A 26,321-nucleotide genomic window follows, 5' to 3' on the forward strand; every position below is an offset into this window, starting at 1 on the left:
TAATAGTTGTAATGGGGAACGAGTGACAACAGTTGGCTACGATAACGAAGGACAGTGGTGGGAATAGGATGGAACTAGAATCATCGCTATGGGGAGCTGGGGCAGCCAGTTTTTATATAACCACATACTAACGCTCTTCCAAATTGTTGAGCTATTAATCAGTGCGTCAGTAATTGGTGGTATTTGCAATCCACTAGTTATGGCGAGAGGTTTCATGGTAATCTCGATTTCTCTTCGGGAGATTCGCCCCTGGGATAAGGTGGCCAACTGTTGGCCAATGTTTGGGGTTAGGGTTAGCGGTTTTGGCTCATGCTCCTTGGGCTCTGCTCGCAATATTTGTCTAGATTTCGGGCTGGACCACACATGGTTACGCTTCTCAGCTGCATTAAGCCTAACGCAGTTAGTTGGGCGCAATGGTTCGAGAACGAAGTTTATTAGACAAAAGCTAGGCACCCGGAACTCTATCGTTCGGTTGGGCGGCAGCCCCTGATAATACCCGGTCGTCGACGGCCACTACACGTTCGCTAGCAGCAAATGGGCGAGTTATCAGAGTCCTGGAAGATTGAAAACCTGGGTTCCCGAACCAGGCTGGGTTTCCCAACGTATAGACACCAATTCATCGGCAAATTCCTGCTCAACCTGTTATCTAATCCAATAAACTGTGAACTCTGAGTTTGGATTTCTCCTGTCCGCGCCACTGGTTTTAATATCCATTCCAACATGATCATCCGGTTTTGCAAAGGAAGCGGGAACTCGTAGCTTGAAGGGGAGATTTTTGGCACTGGGATAGAGTATCCTATCGCTCGCCCATAACACAGCATATATACCGCGTAGCTTTTTTTTGAGCCCTGTGAAAATTCTCGGCTCTTGGATAACTAGTTATCTCGGGGACCGCTTTTTCTCGTCCAATACGGTGCCGGAGTAACAGCATTGGACAGGAAACGGAATATGCCTTCATTAACAGCCTATAAATATGAAATTTACCCTCATTCCATGAACGCTCTATATCTAGTGCTCATAAAGTCTATATTCAGGGGTCGTTTAGCGCACGTAGCGTTGATCCGCCAAATTGGTGGCTGGGGAAACCGGCATTGCTGGATAAATCGCAAGCCCAAAACTCGTCGTTACTGGAAACTATTCCATAGGAAATCCCTTTCAATTTTTGAAGTATCCAGGGAAGAGCCAGGATAATTTTGTTACCGCTTCGGCGTCCATCTGACTCGGCACGGTACTCAAGCCCATTTTGACTGTTCCTTCGAGGTGCTTTCCCCAAGCAAGATCATGGTGCTGATCTTTCGTCAACTCGTCGAGAACAGCGCCGATGAACCGTCGAGCGTTGACGGCATTTGAATTCATGTTACCCATTACCATCTCCACCGTCACGTCTTCTTCGCAGGAATGCCAGCAATCATAGTCCGTTGACATGCAAATCATCTGGTAGGCGATCTCGGCTTCGCGAGCAAGCTTTGCTTCAGGGAGGCAGGACATGTTGATCACACTGCCACCCCAGGTGCGGTACAGATTGCTCTCTGCACGGGTGCTGAATTGCGGTCCCTCTATGGAAAAGGCTGGTGTTAGTTTGTGGGGAGGGATTCGGGAGAATAGGCCACTAAGATCCATAAATAAAAGCACATACCCATGCAAATCAACGTTCCACGATCGTGGAGCACCACACCTTCGCCCTCCAAACTATGCCCACAGGCCCTCACGATCTTCGCGAGGCCCTCGTCGAATGGGTCGGCGAAGCCTACATGCGACACGGCTCCTCCTTCGAAGAAGGTCCACGGCCTGACTCCCTTTGTTCGATCAATTACTTGATCAGGAATGACAAAATCCCTGGGTTTTATCGCCTCTTGCAGACTGCCCACGGCAGAAAAGGCAATGATACTTCTAACGCCGATGGACCTGAGGGCGGCAATATTCGCCCGGCTGGGTACTTCATGTGGTGCAAATTGATGATGGAGGCCGTGTCGACTGAGAAATGCGATTGGGATAGTTTTACCCGTTGTAGAACAGGTGTGATGGAGGACAGTGATAGGAGATGAAGGTGAGCCCCATGGCGTTGTTATGGTGAGGCTGGCTACCTGGGTGAACCCTGGGAGCTCGCGCAAGCCGGTCCCGCCGATGACGCCGATGTGGACGGGGTCTGGACGAATATGTCAGTGGAAATTTCTCGCGCTCATCGTAGCGGGGGAAGTGAAGGAAAATAGAGGGGCGCGCCGAATATTAGTGTTTGCGGCTTTTCAAGAGGCGGAAAGAATAGTATCCTCACCCGGATATGTATCTAGAAGTGCAGCCATTCTCCTTGCCCGTTGCCTGGGACTCTCAATCCTTTGTGGATATAAATTGACGCTGGCGGAGGTAGAGAAGCAACGGCGGAAAATTCGCATGCGGAGCAGAACGGCTTTTTGCGCGAATGGCGGGGCAAAGGGGAGGATTTGGTTGCGCTAGCGCAACGACTGTCGCCCAATCAGGAGGAGGGCTCCGGAGATAAGATGATCTGATAAGAATCGACGGAGGTCAGCTGCCTCAGTACATAGCCCATCGGAGATCATAAAATAGCTCATTTTGGTGGAAAAGAAAGGGTGGAGAGTAAATCTTTACAGCAAAGCTTAAGGCTACAGGTTATGAAACAGAAAGAGTCACGCGACAACGCCATGGTATCAATGTGGGCAGATAGATAATACATTTGCAGAGCATCATCAATCGAAGACAACTTTTTTTCCCTGGAAATTTGCCTGACTCTTTTTCTCCTTAGCCTTTTTTGCCGCCTCCCACGAAGGATGGAGAGGCCCCTGGTCCTGATCTCGTTTCACCACGCCCCGAGGGTTTCTAGGACGCTCGTTTTGAGTGCTGGGTTCATCATGAGTTTTAAATTGACCTCGGAACTTTCCGCCTTTCCCACGTCCCCTTCCAATATCTTCTTGAGACATAGCACCCCGGCGCAAGTCCCAACCACTATCACGATTTCTGCTTTCTGCCTGCTTGCGCACATGGTTCGCATTGGCGCCAAACTTCTTCTCCCAAAGCTTGCGCCGGGCCTGCTGGCCCATTCGGTTCTTTCTAGGCGCAATGGCAGCCGCTGCTATGTCATCTTCGGCATCAGATTCCGTCCCTGACCAATAGCCGCCCATGGTGAGAGATGGTAGGAATGTCGTTGTAGATGGTTTTTGGGTGGCTTTGGAAGACTTGGAACTTTTAACCACCGTGGCTGGTGGTGACTTCGAGTCCGTCGTTGATGGCGTTGGTGAGAGTGAAAGGTCTTCAATTGGATCGTACCGTCTCTCTTCTCGTCTTTGAACCGTGTTGCCGTCGTCATCTTCGCTTTCTGACCCAGATGACGAAGCTAGGCGGTCATCAAACTGGGAGAAATCGAAATCATTCCCTTCTTCATCCATGCTCACGTCTTCTGGGTTGACGCCAGGTGTCTCTATTCGTGGTTGTGCTTTTGGAGCTGCCATTTTAAGAGTCTGTGACGACTTCTCACCGGTGGAAGGTCTATGAGTTGGTGGTTTGGCATTCTCTAGACCTAGAAGTCCTCGAATTCCATCCATTATCCCCGGAATCACAGCCTTAACAGGATTAGAACTAAATAGTCGCGCCGTGACGTTTGCTTCGGGCCCCTCCTTTTTCCCGTTAAAAACATGTTGTTTCGAGATATCTAATTGTGTAAAAACTATCGACTCGGCAATCCGCTTTGTCTTCATAAGCTGCTTGATTAGGTGCTTTCTTGATACTTCCAGCAGGTCTAGAGACTACAGACAAGGCCATTAGCTCGAGTACTCCGAGAGCGACAAAAGCCCAAGCTGCATGGATGATAACTTACCTTCAACGCCTGAACCTCCTCCGATAATCTAGATAGCAAAGCATTTTCATTCTTTGACTGTGCATGTTTTTGACGCCTTCCCAATTTTTGGCGTTCAAATCCTCGCGCAGTTTTCAGTGCGCGGTGTATTTGCTGAATTCCGTGCTCGATTTTCTGCTCTAGGCGAGCCGCTCGAATAGTGAGTCTTTGTGCCTCAAGATCGATCGCCGGAGCTTCATTAGACTCTTCACGCTTGCGCTTCGGCATCTTTACGAATAACTGACGGGGTTTATGCCGGCCAAAAATTGTAGCCGCCTGCTTCGTGAAGCCGTCCCAGCAGAGAAACGAGGATACTAGCACATTGGTGGCCAAGTATTAGAGAGCGAGACTTCGAGCCAAAAGTAGCTAGCCCGTCTCTCTTCCTGCGGCCTTGTTTATTGCACGTGATAGGTACTCGGCGCCGCTTTTACGTGAACCTAGCATTCTGATCTCCATGGAGCTTGTCATCAAAACAATGGATCCCTAATTGCTCTGTATTAACCAGCTTTTCAAGAGCGGTTGTCGGGATTTTAAAATGCCGTCACCGCTTATGTTTTGCATTTTGGCCTTCTCTGGATGGGCATTGATATCGATGTTTTATTTTACTTATAGAAATGGCCATCTCGCTTCGTTACAGCGGATCATTGATTCCGGGATCTTGCCTGGCGGTGAACGATTGGAAGCTGCCATTACCGGTGTTTCATTCTTGGATCAGATTTTGGTGTCTTTTATACCATTTTTCTATCCTATAGTGGATGGGAGCACTCCAAATTTATCACTTCACTGAACTTTGCAGGCACTCTCGCGGCCATCTGATTGCAATGTGAGTGAAATCTACGTCTAGATATGATAAGCCATGGAAATAAGTCGACTGTGCCGCTTTAGCTTTTTGTATTAAAAGCTAACCGCAAATGTTGAAAGCCCGTCCTTCTTCGGCATAATGTGCCAACTGTGCATCTTTGGCGTAGGGATGCCCATATACGTCACACTACACCTTTTCACCTCGCCGGCAAGCTTTAATCCAAACAGAGAAAACACAGATTTCCCTTTTTTCAGAGTGAATACTTTTCTATGGAGCATATCTAATGGTTACGTACTACCCACCATCCTTATAGCCTTTCCCAATATGTCAAAAGGGCTGCTGCCTTCAAAACAGCACGCGATTGCCTTTTGGCAACCCTGGCCCATATATATATCCTTAATTCAATATGTGCTAAGCAAATTCTCTATCATCTGCTCCTGTTTTGGCCCTCAGAGCAACAGCATCACGTCCCGGCAAACAAAAACTCGAAATGGTTTACGCCGGATATATGCTTTCGCATTCTCTTGCGCGGCTATTCCCCACCTTGCCTCCTGGACTATATCGTTGGCTGCCTGGGTGTTCCCAACACTCTTTAGTCCAAACACTGCATCTACACTAGCCCCACGTAATGTATTTGTGAATCAATTTCCCTGGTCGTCCGCCCGTCCTGAATCGTTAGGAGTAGGAACATTATGGTTTTTACAGTGGGATCACTTGATAGGGGCTATAGTAGCGCTGGTTTGGACTGCGATACTCTATGCTGCTGCCCATATTGAATGTCGAATTCCGATCAGCGGCTTTAAGTTAATGCTGAAAGTGGCCGCCTTCTGCGTTGTGGCTGGGTTTGCTGGAGCCGCAGTGGAATTGATGTGGGAGAGAGACGAGCTATTACTCGATTTGCAGGATGCCAAAAGGGACAAAACCTTTAAAAGCCAATAGGCAGTCTGACCTTCGTTTGCAATGGTAGTATTGGTCCTTGGTTATGATGTATCCCATGCAACTTGTGCTATAGATCCGTTTACCAATCACGGGATGACCGGTTGCAGGAAGCAGCTCTTAGCAAAGTCTGTACATTGTTATGTAAAAGCTAAACATATGGAGAGCGAAGAAATAGGAAAGAATGAAAGATAAAGAGAAGCTGGTATACAATATATGTTCAATCTATTTTTTTGGCTCCTCCTTTTCCTCAGGTTTGGGAGTCGGCAGTTTGAACTATGGAAGCGAGGCGCGTTAGTGATTTTCATGAGAAGTTCGAGAAGATATCCATTGGATTTACCTGGTCCGGTTTTCTATCGGTACCCTGGCCAATCTGTTCCCAGGCTGATGTTCCACCCTCGAAATTCCGGAAAGCCTGTGTCAATTCTAGTGGCTCAACGACGATTCTCTTCTTCTCTTCATCATATCTGATTTCGGTGTAACCTGTAAGAGGGAAGTCCTTCCGCAGCGGATGTCCATCAAAGCCATAATCTGTCATGATTCTTCTAAGATCCGGGTGTCCGACGAAAAATACACCGAAAAGGTCATATACCTCCCGTTCATACCAAACCGCACCGTCGTACAACGAGGTAATGCTGGGAACGGGAGTTGCTTCATCTGCGTACGTCTTAACTCTTATCCGGGAGTTGTGGCGAACGCTAAGCAAGTTGTAGACAACTTCAAAGCGGTATTCGCGGGTTGGGAAGTCGACTGCAGTGATATCCGAAACCTGCTTATATTCTGCAGCGGTATGATCCTTCAAAAAGGAGATGACGGGGATGACGCCGGTAGGTGGAATATAAATAGTTAATTCGTCTTTCCAAACGGAGAATTGCTGGATATATTTTGGTAGGCAGGACATGAGGTATTCGCCGTAGGTGTGGAGCTCCTTTGACTTCTCCGCGTACTTGTCGGCAGGGTTCACGACGGGGCGGTTCAGAGTCTCAATAGCTAAGGAGAATTGAGAACCATCAGCGGCGCGATTCTGAGCATGTATAAAAAATAGCCACGTTGCGATTGTACTCACGGGGACGGCTCTCATCTCTGGGGTTTGGAAGCGGGCTGCCCGAGACGACTTTCGCTTCTTGCAAAGCTGGTATGCTAGAGAAAAGCCTCGCAGCCCTGGCAGGTCTAGCATAAGCCAGATGGCGACTGGCGGCCAGTCGCAGCATTGACCTTGTCGACGCCATGGTGGGATGTGCAATTGGGTGCTCAGTTCCGTCGACTGCTGGGACTTCCGCTTTACCTTTGAGGTTCCCGCTGGGCTGTTTGTGATGCCATTTGAGATTCGGCAATGAGAAATGCATGACGCTGATTGGCTGTTATTGCTTAGATAATTTTTTCGGATTAGATAATTACACCAGTGAAACTTGCTCACAGTAAGTGCTATGATTGGCTCCCGCCCTGCAAAGCGGGCGCGGGCGAATCTGCTGAATCAGCGATGCTAAAACGAGTTAAGCTCAGTTTGTGTCTTCCTTTCTCTCCTCCACCAGACACATCCCATCAACACTTTTGCTCGACACCGTTTGCAACATCCCTCTGTTCTTAATTCTCTTGTATTTCCTCTTCTTCCTTTGCTTCACTTATCTTCGTGGCGCCATTTTATTGCCGTAATACCCTTTTTTTCCCCTAGTGAATATTCATTTTCCGTGTTCATGTTCCTACGGATTCTCCAGTGTCTTTAAATACTTTGGCCAATCTTAGTCCAGCTCATTCCAACACCCAGCGACAAAATGGCCTCAAGAACCCAAAATGATACCGTTATCGATGATGATGATGAGATCTGGTATGCTACTTTCCTTTCTCTGATTCGCTCACGTTTATTAATCCTGATATGGTGTGCTAATCTTGGTTTTATCACCATAGCCCTCTCTGCATTGAAGAATTTGATCTTTCGGACAAGAACTTCAAGCCATGTCCTTGCGGCTACCAAGTACGTTGCCTCGACTCCCGTGGATGGATTACCCCCTCATCCTCCCGGATATAACTTTTAAATGGCGCCACAATGTCATACTCGCTTACTAACAGCGCCCAGATATGTCAGTTTTGCTACAACAACATCAAAACCCATAGCGAGGAGGGCCGATGTCCTAACTGCCGACGCGTTTACGACGAGAACACAATACAATACAGAGTTCCCGACGCAGATGAGTTAGTCCCATCTTTCTTCAAGATAATCGCTTCTTGGGTGCTGATGCGTGATTTGAACTAGGCTTAAGGCAGACCTGGCGTTAAAACACCGTAAGGCGGCGGCTGCAAAGAAAAAAGAACAAGAGAAGCGTGAAATCGAGGCATCTAGTCGAAAAAATCTTGCGGGAGTCCGAGTTGTCCAGAAGAACCTTGTCTATGTCATTGGACTTAATCCAACAATCAGGGACGAGAACCAGTTACTTCAGACATTGAGGGGGGATCAGTACTTTGGCCAATACGGTGAGATAGAAAAGATTGTCGTGAGCAAAGCGAAACCTAGTGGAAACCCCAATCAAGGAATCGGAGTGTACGTCACCTTTGCAAAAAAGAGCGATGCCGCATCATGCATTGCCGCCGTTGACGGCTCCGCCAATGGTGATCGAGTTCTGAGGTATGTCTCAATCCTGCGGGTGTCTTACTTGGGAGCAAGCACTAAAACGCTTTCAGAGCGCAATACGGGACGACAAAGTACTGCTCATCATTCCTTCGTAACGAGCAGTGTAACAACAGAAATTGCACCTTCCTGCATGAGACCGGAGAAGATAGCGATAGTTTCAGCCGCCAAGATCTGTCCTCCATGAATACGATTTCGTCGCAGCGACCTCATCCCAATTATCCCAACGTGTCGGCGAATCAGTCTCGTACATATCCACCGGGAAGTCAGTCCGGCCCATCGAGTTCCCTCTCAATGCAGCGACACACTAATAAAGATGAAGGAACCCGGATGCCCGCTAACGACTCCCCTGCCCTCCCATCTTCAGCGAGCTGGGCGAATAAAGATGCTCTTGCACATCGAACAAGACGCCCTAGCGTGGCTGCGAGTCGCGGCACACCGAGCCCCAAACCGGCAACCGCAACAATCGCAACCAAACCGGAGGAATCGAGGGCGGCCACCGAAAAGCGAACTCATCAAAATGCGGAAGAGTCGCGCCAACACACACCAACACCAGGGCCCAGCTCAAGGTTGGAGCAACGTGATTCTGTATCCCCGAGGAGACCACTGTCCGTGTCCCAAGATCGCGGCATGGTTCTGTACAATTTGGTCAAGGCGATAAACTCTCCAGAGTTCCGATTTCAGTTCTCAGCGGCTGGTCTACCGGCTGATGAGCTTGCATTTATCGAAAATCATCCGTCTCTCATCGATCCATACGGCGGCGTGAAACGTCGCGCTATGCGCGAAAAGGCGGAACAAGAAAGGGCAAAACAAGAAGTTGAGGCTAAGATGCTACTACATGCCAATCAACCCGAGGAGGAGACCCTTGAAGGTGGTAGTTCGCAGCTTGGCGGTGAACCAGAGGAGTTGCATTCTGGCCCAGGGCCTGCTGGACGCAGCGGCCGTGAACAACAAGCCATTCAGCCCCCATCCCAACAAGCAACTGCCTCAAGTTCTGCTGTTGGTTCGCCTATTTCAGCTGGCCACCAGTTCCAAAGCTTGAACGTCAATGGTCGTGCCCTTACTCCTCTCCAACAGCAGCAGCTCATGCTTTTAAAGTCAACCACTGGCCAACAGAGCGGCTTGTTAGACCAACTTCAAACTTCTTCCATTAACGGCTATGATCATAACCCGCTTTCCAGGCCCAGTGCGTTTCAAAACCAAATGCCGCCAGTGGGTGCAATATCGGGTCACGCACGACAGTCCTCTCGGTTCTCCTTTGCGAATGAATCAAACGCCAAAAATCCCAACCATAGGCTACTTAGCCAGCAGGCTGCCGTGATGCAAGCGTCGACCACCAACCCGATGGCGACTGCCAACACACAACAACATGGGCTTAGTAGCCACTTTTTTACCAGTGGCGTTCAGGGTCCTCCTCCTGGCTTGAAAACTGCTGGAACACCGCCTGTCAGTGGAGGGGGCATGTTCGCCCAAGGTCATGGGTTTACGAGCACAATGAATAATAACTTGGGGCTTAATGTCAAGCAAGATGGGAATGCTGATTTGATGCGTGAGCTGATGCGTGCCCGGAGTGGTACGAGTGGTGGGGGTGTTCAAACTCTCGAAGCAACCAAGCGTGAGTACATATCTCCTTTAATCCATCAACACAGCACCCCTCCTCCCCTGGCTCCCGTTTCAGGCCTTCTCAACTCGCTTTATGGTCCTCAAGCCGGGTTCTATCAAGAGCCAGGGCCACAGAAGCAGAAGAAAAGGGGGAAGAAGCACAGACACGCTAACACTTCCTCCGGCGGAGGTGGTGTAGTAGATCTTGCGGACCCGAGTATCTTGCAGGCGAGAATGCACCAAAACAATGCAACTGCTGTTGCTGGGCAGGGGCTATACGGGAGTCAGGGTCAAGGTGGGTACAACCACTCCAACATGGTTTTCAATGGAGGGTTTGCCAGATGGTGACAATCGTTCTATGCTGCTTGACCTGCCTTATGCGTCTTCTTTCTTTTAGCGCTTTTTCTGATAAATTCTTTTATGGATCTCCTCATGCCTGCTGGACGTGTATGTTTTTCTTTTATCCCTGTCATCATGACGCAGCGTGCTTCTCACTTGTATCGGGTGTTGTTTTGATTCTTGTTTTGCTCTGCTTCATTCTTAATTTTTACGCCTGGCGGCTCTGCATATGAAACCCGATGCAAAATTTTCCGGCTGAGGCGTTGGCATGGCGTGTCTGCATCTTTGCGGTGAGGTTGGTGGAAGGCGTCAACCTTTTTTTGCGCAATATCTACTCTTCTCTGGGGTATTCCAGGTCCTTGGTGCTTTGATTTGGCATCTCGAGTTGATTTTCACAGCAACCACCGGGGCATACTCATGGGTCTGCGTGGGCAATATTCATGTACGTTAACCTCCCTGCTTGGATTTTTTTATCCAAGTCCGGCGATATGTCGAAAGCAATTTTCTCACATTTATTTTTTATTAGACCTTATCCCCTCTTCCTATCTCTGCAAAAGTGGATGAATTCAGCCGTAGTGAGGAGCTCTGCCCATCCAATGTATCTTTCCAGCACAGCATGTAGCTATGATGAAGCTTGTTTGTTCTTGTTTGGGCGGTTGCAGCATTGGAATCGATTGCATTTTCTCCCAATTTTGACAATGTGCCGCTAACTGATTCCGATAGTGGATGAAGACTTTCCGCCGCTAGCACCTCCAAAGTCTGCGCTCGACACCCGGGCATCGTCCCGGTCCCATATTTCCGTGGAATCCCCCGTTTTTTCGAGTAGGTCTGGGACGCCAACAGTGCCCCCTGGACTGTCGTTCCCACACGGCCATCCGGCAGCAGGTCTCATCAAAGAGTCGAGTGTGCCCTCAAGCCCCTCTCCATCCAAAAACCATGCTTCCATTTCAACCGTCATTGCGCCGCCTCCTGGTTTAACCCCACCCCAAAAGGTGAGGGACACGGTTATGCCTACGCTTGCTACTCCAATCATTCCAGAGTCCCCAACTTTAAAGCCGGATCCTGCAAGCAACCCGGCAGAAGCCTCAGCAGGCTCGCCAAAACCGGAAGCCGTCGCATCTCTGACCAAAGAAACCCAGCCCCCCGCTCCCCCTAAAGCTAACAAGCAGTCAACAGAAGCAACCCCCGCGAAGAGCGGAAAAGGACCTTCCAAAGAATCCCACAGCAAGCCAAAGCCTATTAAATTGGATATATCGGTCTCTGCGACTGGCCGAGAATCCGCTTCTCCCTCTCAGACTTCTGCGCCCTACCAGCTCCCTGCGCTTTCTACATCCATTACCAGTTCGCGGCCAAATACCCCCGGAACGGTAGCTTCTCGCATATCCGAATCTCCTGCTCCTCGTCAGCCACGGGTGTTACGTGTGGTAGACACCCCCAAATCCGAAACGCCACCTCTACAATCATCTGGAGCCGCATCTGGTACCACTACAGCGGTAAAGCAACGGTCACGAAGACCTAGCATTTCTTCTGTGAGCCGTCCGGCTACGCCTGCAGAAATAAGTTCTGAATATGACCTCTACACCTCTGCTTCCGCATCTCGGGCTAACTCGCCGCCTCCCAGTAGAATTGGGTCTGCCCCAGTTCGTGCGATGTCAAAAAATCAGGCAAAAAAGCAACGAAAACTCAAAGCTGAGCAGGCTGAAGCGAAGAAAGAAGATGAACTTACATCTACTCCCGTTGAAGACACTGTGCAGGCACCTATCCTTGGCAGAAAGCGAAAGACAAAAAAGCCATCGAAGCGAGCCACAGACAGCACAGAGGATGGACAAAGGGCTTCACCTGGAACCAATGAGGATACTCAACCAAAATCAGGTAGTACAATAGTATCCAAGCATGTGGAATCCGGAGCGAAAAGCTCACCCACCATTGAAAAGATGGAAGAGAAAAAGGAAGCCCATGAGCCTTGGCGCCTTAACAACACTCTAGAGCAACTTATGGTTGATTCTGAAGCACTGGGTGTCCCTATCAAAGACTTGTTCCTTGAAAGGACGCCTCCACTGCCTACCATACTCGCACAGCTTTATCAGTCGGGACAGCTGGATCTGCATGTCCACGCGCTCTTTAACCCTCCAAATCTCAATCAACGCGTGGATATGAAATGCACAGCTGAAGATTATGAATATTTGAAGCGACCAATTGAATTGACTGAAGACCACCGCAAAATGCTCCTCCGTGGTGAACCTGTTCGCATTAATGGTGGGTCAGATCTCTTGAAACATAGGTGCCTTATTACTCCAAAAGGATGCATCTTACGACATTTATCTGCTGAAGAAGAAGATCATTACTTGGCCTTGGAAGACAGTCTCGCCTCTGCCATCGACTCTGGTCACGAATATCCTGCTTTCATTGTCACTGAGCCCGACACCACTAACCGTGGTGGCGGGCTGGATGCTTTATTTGCAACACCCGAAAAGTTCAATATTCGCTGGGTCGATGACGAGGCTTCTCGAAGCGGTTTGATCACCGGAACAACGGAAGATTCAGTCATTTTGTCGCATCCGTCAACTCAAGCACCTGCCACCACCCCACCAAACGTCTTTTCTGCACTCGAAGCTGACTCCGCTCGATCTACCAGCTGGGCAATTCCCAGCAGCACGGACCCTGTTAGTGGCACCGCTCCTCCACGCTCATCGGCTACGACGAAGAGTCTCATGACCGGCTCTACTTTCGGCCCTGATCTCGAAGAGCTAATGAATGTGCCTGACCAAGAATTACGTTCCATGATTGAAGCAGCTCAACGTGAGCTTGAGTTGTCGCGTAAGGACGTGGATGTTGTGGATAAGAAGATTATGGCGCTGGTAAAGCGAAATAAGAAGTTGGTGCAGCAAGCCCTCTCTGCAGCGCTGGAGTTTGTGGCGTCCTCGGATGCCAAGACCCCGACATAATCGGGCAGCAAGTCGACGTTATCCCTTTTAATCGTATTTTTTTTCTCCTTGGGTCTAGGATATTGGAGGGGCTGTGGGCGAAATTGTGTGGTTGTTCAATCCGGCATATTATATCGATTCACTTCATGATTATTTTGTTTCCATCACCAGCTGATTTGCCTTGCTGCATTATTTTGTCTGTTTTCTTTTTGCAAATTGTGATTGTGGTCTTGTTTATTAGATGTTATGGATATTCCCATCGAGCTCATGTATGTATCCATGGCACTTTCGTGGGTTGGTATTTTGTCCTATCTGGTGGTCTACTTTACATAATTGCCAGTCCGCATCCGCATCTTACAGAAATAAATGGTTGCGAGAGTGCACAAAAATAGTTGAACTACAGGAGGACTCTTTTCATGTGCCCAAGCCAGAAAGATAAACTTGGGTTCTGTATTCCTCAGGATTCTGGCTTATCTTTGGCCTAATTCCAAACAAATCACCGCAGAGTGACTACAGAGTAGATGGTACTTATATACAAACATTCCACAGTAACTCCACCTCGAAAACATCCACCAGACACAAAAGGCAACAAAATTAACTGATCTCCTGACACTGGAAAATATGGCAAGGCAGGTGGGTTGGCTAGTAAAATCATCAAACAATATGGGTTAGATCTGCCCTGTTAGAGCTCAATGTGAACCATTTTGTGTCACCTATCAAAACACCAGAAGCGAGTCTAAGAACTCTATCCCAATTGGGTATTTTGGGTATCTCTCAATGAGAAGCATATCATCACACAAGCCAGGAATCTCCGCAATACGCCGCTTCTGGTTCGAGGACGAATCGGGGACGATCTACCCGTATACAGATAGGCGAATAGGTAGCACAGCAGTCAGGAAAACAACGCATCATCACCAGGTAGTTGGTGTCTCGCCACCGATATACTTATAGGCTCTTTAATCCGCCATCGTACTCAGAAATATCATATTCGTTCGGGTATGCTTCGATGATACTTTTTAGCTCCTCCTTTTGAGCCAGGAGCTCAGGGGTCATTTGCTCATAAACATCCGTGAACAACTCTTTGATAGCCGGTTTCTGCTCGCGTTCTGCCGCGGCGAACTCCGTGAGAACATCTTTCCGTAGCTGTTCCCGTGTCTCGCGCTCCAGATCCTCATTCCAAATACCTTTGTTTTCCATCCACTTACGAAGTCGGATGATAGGATTATCACGTCGTTTCCAGTCTTCAACTTCCACGCGGGCACGGTATGCAAAGCTATCGTCGCTAGTACTGTGATGAGAAACACGGTAGCTCATGGCTTCAATAAGGATTGGTCGGTTCTCTAGGGCCATCCGGCGAGCCTCCTTGGTCACTTCACGAACGGCAAAGATATCGTTTCCGTCAACACGGATGGTGTCAATACCGTACCCAACGCCTCGACTAGCAATACCGTCACCGCGATACTGCTCTAGAGTCGGGGTAGAGATAGCGTAGCCGTTGTTTCGGCAAATAAAAACAACGGGACACGATCGTGTTGCAGCAATATTGAGAGCTGCATGGAAATCACCCTCGCTGGCTGCGCCTTCGCCGAAGTAGCAAGCTACTATTTGCTTGGGCTCATTAGGGTTTTGCAAAGCTTTGAGTTTCAGGGCATAAGCAGCACCCGAGGCGTGGGGGATCTGAGTGGCCAGGGTAGACGAGATGGTGTGCTGTTTTAAGTACATTAGCTACTCGGAACCGGGGGAGGAGAATGAAGAAGGAGTCCAAGTACCGTTTTAACATTGGATCCTCCATAGTGAACTGGCATGTTGCGACCCTTGCCATTATCATTTTTGTTTGCAAACAGTTGACTCATAAATTGCTTCAGGGTAAATCCTCGCTGCTGGAAGACTCCTGTTTCGCGATATTGTGCGAAGACTACATCATCCGGTGACAATGCTGCAGCGGATCCTACAGCAATTCCTTCTTCTCCGGCTGAAACCTATGGCCCTTGTCAGGTAATACGTCACAGCAGAATGCTCTTGAAGTATGCCCATACCATATAAAAACTCAGACGGCCCTGTCTCTGGGCCTCAAACATGATCATGTCCATGATGCTGACTGCAGATCAGTCAACGGGTTAGCCGCAAAAATTTGCATGATCGGAATACGGTTGTCGGGATGAAACCTACCCTGCACCATGTTTTTGTACCATGAGATGACCTCTTCATCTGGGACATTTGGGGCTCTGCTCTTGTCTACTATCACGCCATCGGAATCCATTACTCTGTACGTGGGGATGGCGGGCTGATCTGAGGGGTTGATGAAATTGAGGTTGGTTGTGAACTTGCTGTTGATGGCACCTGGAAACCGGAGGCTGCTCATGTATGGTTAGCATTCATCCTATGTCTCGAACGGCTTCTTTTTTTTCTGCCGTGGAAGGTTGGACGCACTGGTCAGAACCTGGTTTCTGCGATATCGAAGATCCCCATCTTACTCTCCCCAGCCGCGACCCAACGCTGGCCCCTCGAGAGGAGCGGAGACACTGGTGTAAGAGAGGCCGAGACATAGTTGTTACACCGGAAGAATTGAACTTGGGTCAATGGTCTCTCAACACTTCCAGAGCGAATTGCTTCTGTATGAACAAAGGACGAGAGGAGAGAGAAGTCCCTCCTCGCCGGCTCGCAGCGAAGACCCAAATAATGAAGAACAAGCCGCTCAGTCTCGGCTTGCGTCGGCGGAATCGCAGCTTTCGTCGCTTCTCCGGCCGCATTACGTAAGAGTGCCGCTGCCGACCGCGTCTTATCGATACAGTCACGTGGTAAATCTGATATAAGGTTCGTTAGCGTGGTCAGATGATGTCTCGGTCGGATTAACAATATTCCCAATGTAGCGCCAAGATGGATCTTCTGATGTACTCCGTAGTGGAAGGAAAAAAGGGAACGATGCTCAAACATTGGAACGAGCCTCTGGTCAAGAAGCAAACAACCCATTGAAAGACTCACCCGCGGTTTGACGATGACATCCAGATCCGTCTGGCGGAGCTTACACTGGAGCGCGAAACGCCGACCAATTCCACCCAGAACGCCCTACCGCTGTTTCTCCTGTTCCATCAGAGCGCAGGCCAACGAACCCGGACAAAATGAACGGACCACCCATTTTGGGTTCGAAACAATTCCCGAATCGGCAAAGGAATCAAGAGGTACCTCCGCATCCTCCAGCGCTCTCCAGTTCGTTCTCTCCCAACATTGAACAGAAGCTAACCTCGCAATCCAGTCGGAGCTGTTTTCAGCTCTGTTGCGGCTTCTTACGATACGATGAACGATCTCATGTCCCTGGGTATCCATCGTCTCTGGAAAGATCATTTTGTTCGGTCACTCAACCCTGGAGACCAGTATGCCCGCGATGGACCTGAGAATGAGAAAGGATGGAACATTCTTGACATTGCGGGTGGAACTGGAGATATCGCATTTCGCATGCTGGACCATGCTACAAACATAAACAACGACCACTACACGCGCGTAACGGTTGCAGATATCAATCCAGATATGCTTGCAGAGGGTAAAAAACGAAGTTTGGACACTCCTTATTATAATACCGACCGTCTGTCGTTCATGCAGGCAAACGCTGAATCCATACCCTCGATTCCTGATAATTCGGTGGATCTGTACACTGTTGCTTTTGGGATTCGGAACTTCACGAATAAACAAAGTGCATTGGTGGAGGCCTTCCGAGTGCTGAAACCGGGCGGTGTCTTCGCCTGTATGGAATTTAGCAAGGTGACCGTCGGTCTCTTTGACGAACTTTACAAGCGATGGAGTTTTGGAGCTATTCCACTGATCGGCCAGGTTGTGGCCGGGGACCGGGCCAGCTACCAATATCTGGTTGAAAGCATAGAAAGATTTCCCAGCCAGGAAGAGTTTCGGGACATGATTCAGGCCGCTGGATTCATTACACCAGGCAAAGGATATGAAAATCTTACAATGGGTATCGCCGCCATCCATAAGGGTGTGAAACCATTGAAAAAATGAAATCTTTAAGCCTACCAACATGGGTGCTGCATCTTAATTCGCGACTTTCTCCGTTTCAACCACCAATTTTACATCTACATGGTGGGAATGGCCTCGTTGAGACATTGGAGGAAAGGTCCACACCCCTCACTCATACAAGACGGTGCCAGGGGACTCCCCTACAGTTCTCCCACCTGGCAAGGATTTATTTTCTTTTTTCTGTTGTAACACAAAACAATCTGTATTAATATATAAAATACTGGCGCAGAACAATTGATACGGCAGGTTTGGCTTCAAAGTCATGATATCCAAGCTCGAAATGTACTACAGATCGGTGGCTTCATCTCATACCTGATGATCTCCCATCCAGTTCTCGGGAGTTTTTCCAGCGTTCATGCTGAACTATAGGATCAAGTGCTAATGAATAATACTCTCACATATAATTTCAAATTGCGTCGGCGCCCCAAATCCGGCAGTTTTGGTATTAGGCCGTTTCTGGAGCCCTCAACGCAACCCCTCCGCCCACAACCGCACCACCACAACGGCCACGCACCAACCAGCGGCCCGCTGGTCGGTACCCCTGTCACTCACTCGATCACCCATCATGGGTGAGCGTCAAAGACCACAGACCACGATTTTTGTGGTCAAGTAGGGCCAAAAGTATAAAAAGATAGAGCCGAGGAGGGGATTTCGGCCAGAAATCCTGTGTATTGTCCATCCTGCTGCTTGCTTCATTTGATGAGATTCCTTCGAATAAAAATAGAACGGAAGGAAGTTTTCACAGATATAAGTCATCACATCAGCGATGCCTGCTTCAGGCACGTCCTTTCCTTTGCTAATTGATGATTTAGTGGGCTTGGATCCTGACTTAACTACTCCTTTGTCTCGTTCGCCTCCAGATGGATTGGCCTTCTCGCTTACAACTCCTTGGTGAATGGTTCAAAGAAATTATGACTAACATGCTTGATACGCTCTGGGAGATACTGACATACAAGAGAGCCGTGGTAAAGACTCCCATTAGACCTGGCAGATATTAGGGAATCATAGCCAAATAAACAGTCCCACGCTCGGATGCCCATTCTTATTTCTTCACTCTCAGGGAGTTTTTTGGCCGTCTCTGTGGACTTAAACTCTGTCTCAGGCTCTGCCTGCGGGGGATCAAGAATCCATTTCAGAACATCAAAGGCTACTTTTTTGTCGTAGTTTGCGTTGTTGAGGGTGTATATGGCCCTCAGGATCAGGTTGAGTGTTGGGTGTTTTTCCGACGGTTTGATACTGGCTTGGACGATGCGTACTTTGCCGTGGGTAAATGTCACTATGGTAGCCTTGGGATGTTGTCAGATAAAGTGTCATAAAACGGCAAAGTAAACATACAGTTAATAAACCACCCTGGTATCTCGGCTTGGCTGTATATCGGTCTTTGTCAGGTAGCCAAACCATTTTGTTCATCTGGTGATAGAAGATTGAGATGGTTGCCAGTAATTCACCCTTTAGGATATAGCGATCCCTTTCTGTCCCATGTCATGTGCACATGAGTGATCCCGAACAATAAAAGTCCAGTGGTTCTGATGAGGGCAGAGGACCTGGACCCCCTTGATGCCAGTGATCATTTCAGAGTACAGCTGGCGAAATAACGGGCCATAAAGCCTAGTACAACATCAGTGAAGGAACGAATGTTGAAAACAAATGGGGCCTCCTACGCTCGAATCTTTATGTACACTTTGTCGAGCACTTGGTGGACGGCGATCTTGATGAAGCTGGAGAACCCCCAGTCACTCGGAAGGCCCGGAAATTTCTCTGGTGCAGTGACCCTCTCGCACTCGTGAATAGCTTTTAGGAGTTCTGGAGATGATGTGAACAGAACTTTTTCTCCAGTGGCATCCCGACAGTGCACCTCGAGGTCCGGTGTCTTCTCCAGCCACTCAAACAAGAATGAGTATGGCGCGTAGGAGATATACAATCGAAATAGACGCCCCAAAAGCAGAGCAACCTCCTCGGGCTGATCAAACGGCTCTCTGCTGGATGGCATGATGTCTGCTTGTCCAAGTTTGAGTTGTTTGATAATGAAGACATGTGGAGGTGAAGAAGACAGAACGCCCGCACGTGACTGGCTGCTGCCTGCTTGTCGTCTTCCCCGCTTGATCTCTCTCAGATTTTCTCCCTTGTGCAATATACACTCCTGAAAAGTATATACACATATATATACGGAGTACTATACCAGTATCTGGGAAGGGCACGAGGGAAGCGCACGACGCTTTCCCCGAACGGGCCGCGCTAGACCTCACCGGGAGATAGACCTGATCGGGGCGCGCCGACGCAAATTGAAAATATACCGGGAATTACAGATGAAACGGGGCTAAGTAGGTTTATCTTGCGACGGCTTTCTCGTTCCATGCCCAAGCGCGTACCAGAATGACGGGGGAAATGACAAGAGGTCTCGCTCCAATTTGAGTTTGCCACCATCGCATTCTGACCAAACAGCTGCACGAAGCTGAGAGAGTTTTTGAGGATTCCTCACCAAGGTGGCATAATAATCGACTCGACTTTCAGGCCTTCCGGTGCAACGAAAAAAGCAAGATTAATAATTCGAGGCATCAAAGTTCCCACAGGCTGCCTAGCCGCCCAGGAATTGCATCTCCTCGGATGAGCAGGGGTGATGTGTCCCAAAAAGCATATGAACTGGCGCCCGGGACGGCTCGATTGACCATGGCACAGCCAAACCAACGGCTTCACTTGTCTCGCATTCTCGTCCTCTCTCCCTCCCACCCAAAATATCAACCATATACCGGAGCGCTCTCTCTCCTTCCCCCCCCGGGCGGGTCGTCCGATTGCCCGGCGCAGTCATCGAATCTCGGAGTTACCCCGCCACTGACTAAGCGGGCCCCTCCCAGATCCCGATCGGGAAGTGCCGCAGATCTTATCAATCTCCTTATCAATTTTCACGTTTTTCCGCCTCCAAAATACCCGCCTTCTCCGCCTCGATTGGCGTCCCCTCTCCACTGCCCGAGACACTTCTGTCTTTGCTTTTGCAGTCTATAGAGATCTCTTGCTATTCTTGTCCCTTGGTTTTTCCACTCGTTTCGCGCCCTTCCTTGTATTTCACTCGTCGGAGAGGCGTCGAGCCACCGTCATCTGTATCTTCATCGCTATAATCCCCTAGATTTTCGCAATTTTATCGTGCTTCCCGAGAGATGGAGCGATAGTGAGGGTGCCGTTCAACGGCCTTGACGGACATCTCACATTGTTTTCGGTCATGCAACTGCTTCTTGTGCATATTTTTCAAAAGATATTCTCTTTAGTTATTGTGGCGGCTACCGTTTGATACCATCATCTCAGCATACATTTATTTTGTTGTTTATATTCTGTTGGAACCTTTCTTTTCTTTTCCTTTTTTTTTTTTCACCCCTTTTTGATAATATGACTTTCTCCGTTCTTGCTCGCAAACGGCGCCGACAGCTTTCGCCTCCCTCCCCTCACATCGTCTCACGCAAGTCATCCGTGGTGATGGTTCCGGCATTGCCTATGACCCCCCCGGATCCCGATGTCGACCCAATCCCAAGTATCAACCCGACCGCGTCGGCCTTAGATACGGTAGTCCATGTGATCTCCACGGAGCGGGCAGCTTTGGCGAACTTGGAGCGGATGTATGCGACCGATCCGTTTTGTAGGGAGAGCATGGAGCGCGCAGTCGAGCAAATCGCAAAAACAATCAACGTCGGAGGGAAACTTGTCATCTGTGGAGTGGGCAAGAGCGGGAAAATTGGCGAAAAATTGGTCGCTACGATGAATAGTTTCGGCATTCAGAGCTGCTTTTTGCATCCAACGGAGGCTTTGCATGGGGATTTGGGTATGATAAAACAGGTACGCTTTCGATCATGCACACTCTTCTCATGAACGGAATGCTAACCCTATTGGTGATAACAGAACGATACTCTTCTTTTCATCACGTTTTCGGGTAAAACGTCGGAATTATCTATGGTCCTTCCGCATATTCCACCCATGTTACCGGTGATAGCGATCACGGCACATACGCAGCCATCGTCGTGCGCTCTGCTTTCTGATTCCGATATCCGATATACAATTTTGCTCCCAGCTCCGGTACATGAGCGTGAGGAAATATCTTTCGGCTTGCCTGCACCAACAACATCGACAACTGTTGCGTTAGCGGTGGGTGATGCCCTCGCTCTTGCCGTTGCTAGAAGCCTGCACACTATCCCTGGAAGGGGTCCAGCAGAAGTTTTCAAAGGGTTTCACCCGGGAGGAGCTATTGGCGCCGCGTTTGCTTCATCTTCTTCATCCGCGTCGGAAACCCCCTCTCGAAGTTCGGCATCATCCGCCACGAGCTCACCCACACTTGTTGGGCTAAATGGTGCCCTTGACCAGCCAAATGGAATCAATACTGCCCTGCAGCACCCTCACCAAAAGTTAATATCCGATATTGCAACTCCATTATCGTATATACCAATTATTCCGCAGCTTGAACCATCATCGTCCAATACTCGCATAGCGGACGTCCTGGCGGCGGCCGTGCGCTGTCCCAAAGCAAATTTCTGGGTCTTAATGACCACGGATTGCATAATTTCACCAACACGCCTCCGCTTTCTGGCGGATAATCGCGATCCTGGAACTCGATTGTGTGATGTTGACGATAAAAGTCATGTCGTTGTTAAACAAAACTGGATTCGTGTCCCAAAATCATCATCCCTAGCGACTGTGCGGCAAATCCTTAATGATATCGACTCTTCACGCAAATATGAGGGTGCTGTCGGAAAAAGTGGAAAGCTACCTGGAAAAGACCGTGTAGTTGCGATCACAGGTGAAAAGTTTGAGGACGATGTGTATGGTTTCGTTGAAGAGCAGGAGGTTTGGCGCGGCGATATATAACCACCTGGATTCCTCTTCCTTTACGGGTAACACCTGTACAAAAAGCATCGAAATGATTGTAATGAACTGAAGTCAGCCCCTGTCGACTTCTGCATCCAAAGAAGCATATATACTTAACCATCTATCATTCTTGAGCATAGATAAAGATGATTTCTATTATTGTTTGTTTTTCCCGTTGTATCGTGTTGCATCAGGGCCCGTACGAATATGGGCAGTAATTACTATCAACTAGGATCATTTTCTAGCCATATAAAATGTTTGTTAATGATCTCATTGTTTGCCAAAATTTAAGTATCATTTCATACAGCAGTGGAAGATCAGCACCATGGCTTGGTTACCTCTCTCCAGAGAGGTTTTTCCGGGCGTCTTTCCGGGCTCGGGGTTCAAGTTTCGACACCTATGTTATTAACACGAGCCTCAGCGAAGCTCGGTGCCCGAGACAATATAGAGCTGAAACGCAGTCCAGTGGATTCATGGAGAAGCCTGTGCGAGAGAGACATGTGCACATCCGGGGTCCTATCAACTTCTTGCAGGGTTGAGAGAAATAAACTCCCCCACAGTTGAGCCTCACATTAATCAAAGAGAAATAGCAGCATTACCTAGGTGCTTTAAGGTTGATAGTGGTCCATTGTTAAGAACACGGGCCAGAAAGTGGTGGATGGAGAATTTGGGCAACAGTCCATGATCATTATACTTACAAAAGTTCAACACCCTGATGAGCAGGGAGTAAACACCATAATTGATGGGAAGCATTTGTATGGATAAGTGCAAGAATAACCCGGATCGCATGGGATTGTTCTCTTAGTTAGATCCATGCACAATACGTCAGATGAGGACTTTGAGGTGCATGTACCCCATATCGCCCCATTGGCTGTCATTGTAAGTCCACTGATTATTTTGAAAAAAAAAAAAAAAAAAAAAAAAAAAAAAAAAAAAAAAGAAAAAAAAAAAAAAAAAATTGATTGTTTGTCTGGCTTCAAAGGAATCGGGAATCCTCACAAACTTCACAAATGAGGGAGAAGGAAAAAAAAAAGAAAAAAAAAGAAAAAGAAAAAGAGATGAATTGTCAACCAATCTCAGCATCAGAGAATCGAATATATGAACCCCCACTATCTGCTGTCATTAACGTTCAAAAATCTGCAGAGTGTTCTTTGTTCCGTAATGCTTGGAAGAATGATTGTAGGTGATCAGACGCGCCAGTCATCTGCAAGACGGTTATGTAGTATTTTATGGCTGGCGGACAAGTGAGCGGCGAAATACAAACATGAAAGAGGGTTTAGTTCAGGTCCATTGCCGTGGTATACACCCTAATTAGCCAAAGAGTCATGCAGTTGAATGGCCGAAGGCGGATGGCACAGCACCAATCGGGGCGACAGGGAAGAAGTTGGCCCAGTAGGTGGCCGAGTCGCGATTAAAATACCACAGGCATAACGATCTCAACTGCAGGAGGGAAGGCTTCGCACAGGATGGCATATAATTGCATCTATTAACAGATGCCAGAATTTGCGGAGCTGGTGCAAAGTCTTTCGAAGTACAGAATCTCGCAGTTAAGCACCAGAATCCCCAAGAAGAGAGAAATAATGCATGAATGAGCATCACTCTTTGAAGAACAACAGACCAGGCCGCAAGAAGTCCGTTAAGGTCCATCCTAGTGGCGGCGATTGTCGTTTGCCCGAGCTACACGCAGTGAAAGACTCGGGAGCAGCGTGTGCGGGGTAGCGCAGTCAAGCTCGCAAAGCCACAGAGATCTGACCGTTGCTCTATACTTGGCCCATATCTGCGGTTCCAAAGCCAGGGAACTATGCAGAGCGCAGGCGAGGGTGCAGTGGGTGGGCTTGTGGGCGTTTCGCACGGAGACGTAACTTTTGAGCGGTATATACTCCGTACAGTGCAGTAGCATGCCTTTTCGTGCCATCTGGCATGAGCCGGGCGTCCTCATACCAACCTATATAACCCATAGGTATGCCGATGCACGCGTGGACTGGCGCAATATCGTCGCGTGCAGTGTCAGTTGAGGTTGACGACGGGTGTGGGCTCGTTAGTCAGCCGGTCATCGCATCCTTGCTCGTGCATCGTGATCCGCTCAAGTCCTGGCATGCAGCATCCCTAATCCCGCATTGTCATGGTCCTCAGGGATGCGACCTCTCGCAAACCCCAGATCATAATGCCATTGTTCAATTCTGTGCTACGCCACCTGCGATGAGGAAAACCAGGATCTGCAAGCTCGACTGTCTTCAGGACACGTCGAATCCCAACACCATGGCTCAACATCGCCATTCGCGCCCGGCAGTGCCGTCCGTCCATAGCGCGGTGGAATCGCCGGGCTCGGATGCTGCATGGATAGCCACCTCCATGTAAATGAGCAGGAAGCCGCTTCTTTTGTCTGATCAGATGGAGGCAGCCAAGATCCTTTGATGACCTAGTTAGTTCGCCACCAAACCCAACAGCTCTCTCGAAAGCTGCTTGCCTTGTGACATCCTCACCTCTCCCTAAACTTGCCGCGAATCGATTCGGTCCAGCTTCACTCAAGTCTGCGAGTGCCTTTCATCTGCCATAGAGCTCGTACCTTTCCACCGACTGGCCACCCTTCTTTGAATGCGAGATACGGATGATCTGCCACTAAATACGTTGATAGCCCCTTTTCGGCGCCACGTTGCAGCTGTGGAAGGAGGCCGTCCTCTGGCAGCTCTGGACACTATGCTCAACGGATAGTGTCACACGACGCGCCGTAGACAAATAACTCCCACTCGGGGAACCCGTCGTTGCTTTGTTTGAGTCTAGGTCAACCGTTTAAACCCCCAGCGCTCCCCTAGCACACCGAAGTGCAAGCCGTCTCCGGATGCTAGTCCTGTCCACCTTCCAACATGCCTTCCACACTACGGACCCCATCCCCTATCGCTGTCAAACCTGTCAAATGGGAAGACAATGCTCCTGACATCTATCGACTCGATCCAGACGGGGATATCACCCTAGTTTTAACCAGATACGTGACGTACGTAGATGAAGATGAGGCCATGCTTGACATCAAAACGATATCCGCAGCCAAAAGGCAAGAGGATGACCTAGTGGAAGAAGGTAAGAACTATCTAATTGCTAGCTCCGGATCGCTCCGCTAACACTACACCCGCATAAAAGAGGTTGTCTTTCATGTCTCGTCCCGACACATGATTCTGGCGTCGCCTGTGTTTCGAGCAATGCTCCAGCGAAAATTCAGCGAAAGTAATACCTTACAGTTGACCGGCAGCGTGGAGATACCTCTTCCCGACGACGACCCTGACGCGATGTTGATTCTTTTGAAAATAATTCATGGGCATATGCGTAAGGTCCCGCTCAGAGTGGATCTCATAACATTGGTACAGCTCGCCATCCTCATAGATAAATACGATGTCCATGAGGTTGTGGAGCTGTTTTCCAATTTTTGGTTTGATAATTTGAAGTCCACCATCCCGGAGAAATATACCGATGACATACCGGCTTGGATATGCATCTGCTGGGTGTTCGATAGGCCAAACGAGTTCAGGAAGACGACTCGCTTAGCTCTTCGTGAAGGAAAGCAAGCCGTTCCTTCGGACGAGCTACCGATTCCACAATCAGTTGTCGGTAAGCTATCCGACATTTCTATTTGGTCCTCAGGCCGGCTATACTAACCATGTATTTAGAGGCAATCAATAGCAAAAGGCAGGAAGTTCTCCATAAGCTTGTTACCACTCTCTACGGCCATATCGATGACTACACTGAAAACGAGCATTGCAGCTTTGAATGTGACGCGCTCATGCTTGGCTCGCTCACCAAGCGTTTACGAGCTTTGAAGATCTTTCCCCATCGGCCCGACCCGCCATATGCTGGCCTATGTTTCGAAGAATTTGACTATCGGTTCCGACGGGGTATGTATTTTCCTGGCGCTCAGCGGACAAGCGCATACTATTATGAGCACTCAAAATGCGCGATTCGGTCGCTGGATACGACCCTATTGAAATGCGAAGAGAAGCTGTCGGGATTGGACATGTGTGATTACAAATGACATCACTTCTCATCTTTTCTTTTTTCTTTTTCTTTTCTTTTCTCTCCCCCTTTTTTTTTTTTCTTTTTGGTCCCCTTCCTTCAAGAAGCGGGTTTGATTTAACTGCGGCGATGTTAAATTGTGTATAGCTACTGGGAAATTCTATGGACTTAACATTTTATTGGGAATACACGGCATATCCCGCAAGGGATGGAAGCCTGGTCCTAAATGGCTGGGGAAATGGAGTACGTTGGTAGTCTTCCTTGATCCCTTGCCGCCTGAAGTGCGACTTCGACTGCGTTTTCAACGTATCTTTGGATCGGGCCTCAAATGTCCTCCAATTCAAAAGTGACAGGATCATACACGGTACCCAGAGACCA

At 48.8% G+C, this 26,321-nt stretch overlaps 9 protein-coding genes across 9 annotated transcripts; 4 read left to right on the forward strand and 5 right to left on the reverse strand.

Annotated features, from left to right (window-relative positions):
• Positions 1 to 1,149: 1,149 nt before the first annotated feature.
• D8B26_001821 (uncharacterized protein) lies at positions 1,150 to 4,135 on the reverse strand. Its single transcript, XM_066123645.1, has 4 exons — positions 3,827 to 4,135; positions 2,744 to 3,755; positions 1,637 to 2,146; positions 1,150 to 1,556 (listed from the first exon to the last, which is right to left on the reverse strand). The coding sequence occupies exons 1-4, from the start codon at positions 4,070 to 4,072 to the stop codon at positions 1,156 to 1,158; spliced, it is 2,169 nt and encodes a 722-aa protein (XP_065979720.1). The 5' UTR covers positions 4,073 to 4,135; the 3' UTR covers positions 1,150 to 1,155.
• A 1,573-nt stretch (positions 4,136 to 5,708) lies between these two features.
• Positions 5,709 to 6,882, reverse strand: NUO31 (NADH-ubiquinone oxidoreductase 30.4 kDa subunit, mitochondrial). Its single transcript, XM_003065791.2, has 3 exons — positions 6,649 to 6,882; positions 5,923 to 6,572; positions 5,709 to 5,858 (listed from the first exon to the last, which is right to left on the reverse strand). Exons 1-3 carry the CDS (start codon positions 6,809 to 6,811, stop codon positions 5,808 to 5,810), a joined length of 864 nt encoding a protein of 287 aa, XP_003065837.1. The 5' UTR covers positions 6,812 to 6,882; the 3' UTR covers positions 5,709 to 5,807.
• Positions 6,883 to 7,122: 240 nt separating this feature from the next.
• On the forward strand, positions 7,123 to 13,258 carry NOT4 (transcriptional repressor general negative regulator of transcription subunit 4). Its single transcript, XM_003065792.2, has 6 exons — positions 7,123 to 7,407; positions 7,488 to 7,554; positions 7,657 to 7,772; positions 7,834 to 8,202; positions 8,259 to 10,102; positions 10,870 to 13,258. Exons 1-6 carry the CDS (start codon positions 7,355 to 7,357, stop codon positions 13,089 to 13,091), a joined length of 4,671 nt encoding a protein of 1,556 aa, XP_003065838.2. The 5' UTR covers positions 7,123 to 7,354; the 3' UTR covers positions 13,092 to 13,258.
• D8B26_001825 (uncharacterized protein) lies at positions 12,971 to 15,724 on the reverse strand. The gene is made up of 5 exons (XM_003065793.2): positions 15,501 to 15,724; positions 15,240 to 15,424; positions 15,107 to 15,168; positions 14,840 to 15,049; positions 12,971 to 14,777 (listed from the first exon to the last, which is right to left on the reverse strand). Exons 1-5 carry the CDS (start codon positions 15,614 to 15,616, stop codon positions 14,016 to 14,018), a joined length of 1,335 nt encoding a protein of 444 aa, XP_003065839.2. The 5' UTR covers positions 15,617 to 15,724; the 3' UTR covers positions 12,971 to 14,015.
• A 278-nt stretch (positions 15,725 to 16,002) lies between these two features.
• On the forward strand, positions 16,003 to 17,367 carry COQ5 (2-hexaprenyl-6-methoxy-1,4-benzoquinone methyltransferase). Its single transcript, XM_003065794.2, has 2 exons — positions 16,003 to 16,249; positions 16,324 to 17,367. The coding sequence occupies exons 1-2, from the start codon at positions 16,066 to 16,068 to the stop codon at positions 17,076 to 17,078; spliced, it is 939 nt and encodes a 312-aa protein (XP_003065840.1). The 5' UTR covers positions 16,003 to 16,065; the 3' UTR covers positions 17,079 to 17,367.
• Positions 17,368 to 17,974: 607 nt separating this feature from the next.
• On the reverse strand, positions 17,975 to 18,506 carry D8B26_001827 (uncharacterized protein; the record flags this gene model as incomplete). The annotated part of the gene is made up of 2 exons (XM_066123646.1): positions 17,975 to 18,382; positions 18,432 to 18,506. 2 exons carry the CDS (start codon positions 18,504 to 18,506, stop codon positions 17,975 to 17,977), a joined length of 483 nt encoding a protein of 160 aa, XP_065979721.1.
• A 41-nt stretch (positions 18,507 to 18,547) lies between these two features.
• On the reverse strand, positions 18,548 to 19,086 carry D8B26_001828 (uncharacterized protein; the record flags this gene model as incomplete). The annotated part of the gene is made up of 2 exons (XM_003065795.2): positions 18,548 to 18,704; positions 18,758 to 19,086. 2 exons carry the CDS (start codon positions 19,084 to 19,086, stop codon positions 18,548 to 18,550), a joined length of 486 nt encoding a protein of 161 aa, XP_003065841.2.
• A 1,388-nt stretch (positions 19,087 to 20,474) lies between these two features.
• On the forward strand, positions 20,475 to 22,051 carry D8B26_001829 (uncharacterized protein; the record flags this gene model as incomplete). Its single annotated transcript, XM_003065796.2, has 2 exons — positions 20,475 to 20,918; positions 20,982 to 22,051. 2 exons carry the CDS (start codon positions 20,475 to 20,477, stop codon positions 21,939 to 21,941), a joined length of 1,404 nt encoding a protein of 467 aa, XP_003065842.1. The 3' UTR covers positions 21,942 to 22,051.
• Positions 22,052 to 24,249: 2,198 nt separating this feature from the next.
• Positions 24,250 to 26,111, forward strand: D8B26_001830 (uncharacterized protein). Its single transcript, XM_066123647.1, has 3 exons — positions 24,250 to 25,016; positions 25,077 to 25,541; positions 25,601 to 26,111. The coding sequence occupies exons 1-3, from the start codon at positions 24,806 to 24,808 to the stop codon at positions 25,960 to 25,962; spliced, it is 1,038 nt and encodes a 345-aa protein (XP_065979722.1). The 5' UTR covers positions 24,250 to 24,805; the 3' UTR covers positions 25,963 to 26,111.
• Positions 26,112 to 26,321: the final 210 nt, after the last annotated feature.

The sequence above is a fragment of the Coccidioides posadasii genome, chromosome 1 (assembly GCF_018416015.2).
Source record: "Coccidioides posadasii str. Silveira chromosome 1, complete sequence".
In the NCBI taxonomy this organism is placed as follows: domain Eukaryota; kingdom Fungi; phylum Ascomycota; class Eurotiomycetes; order Onygenales; family Onygenaceae; genus Coccidioides; species Coccidioides posadasii.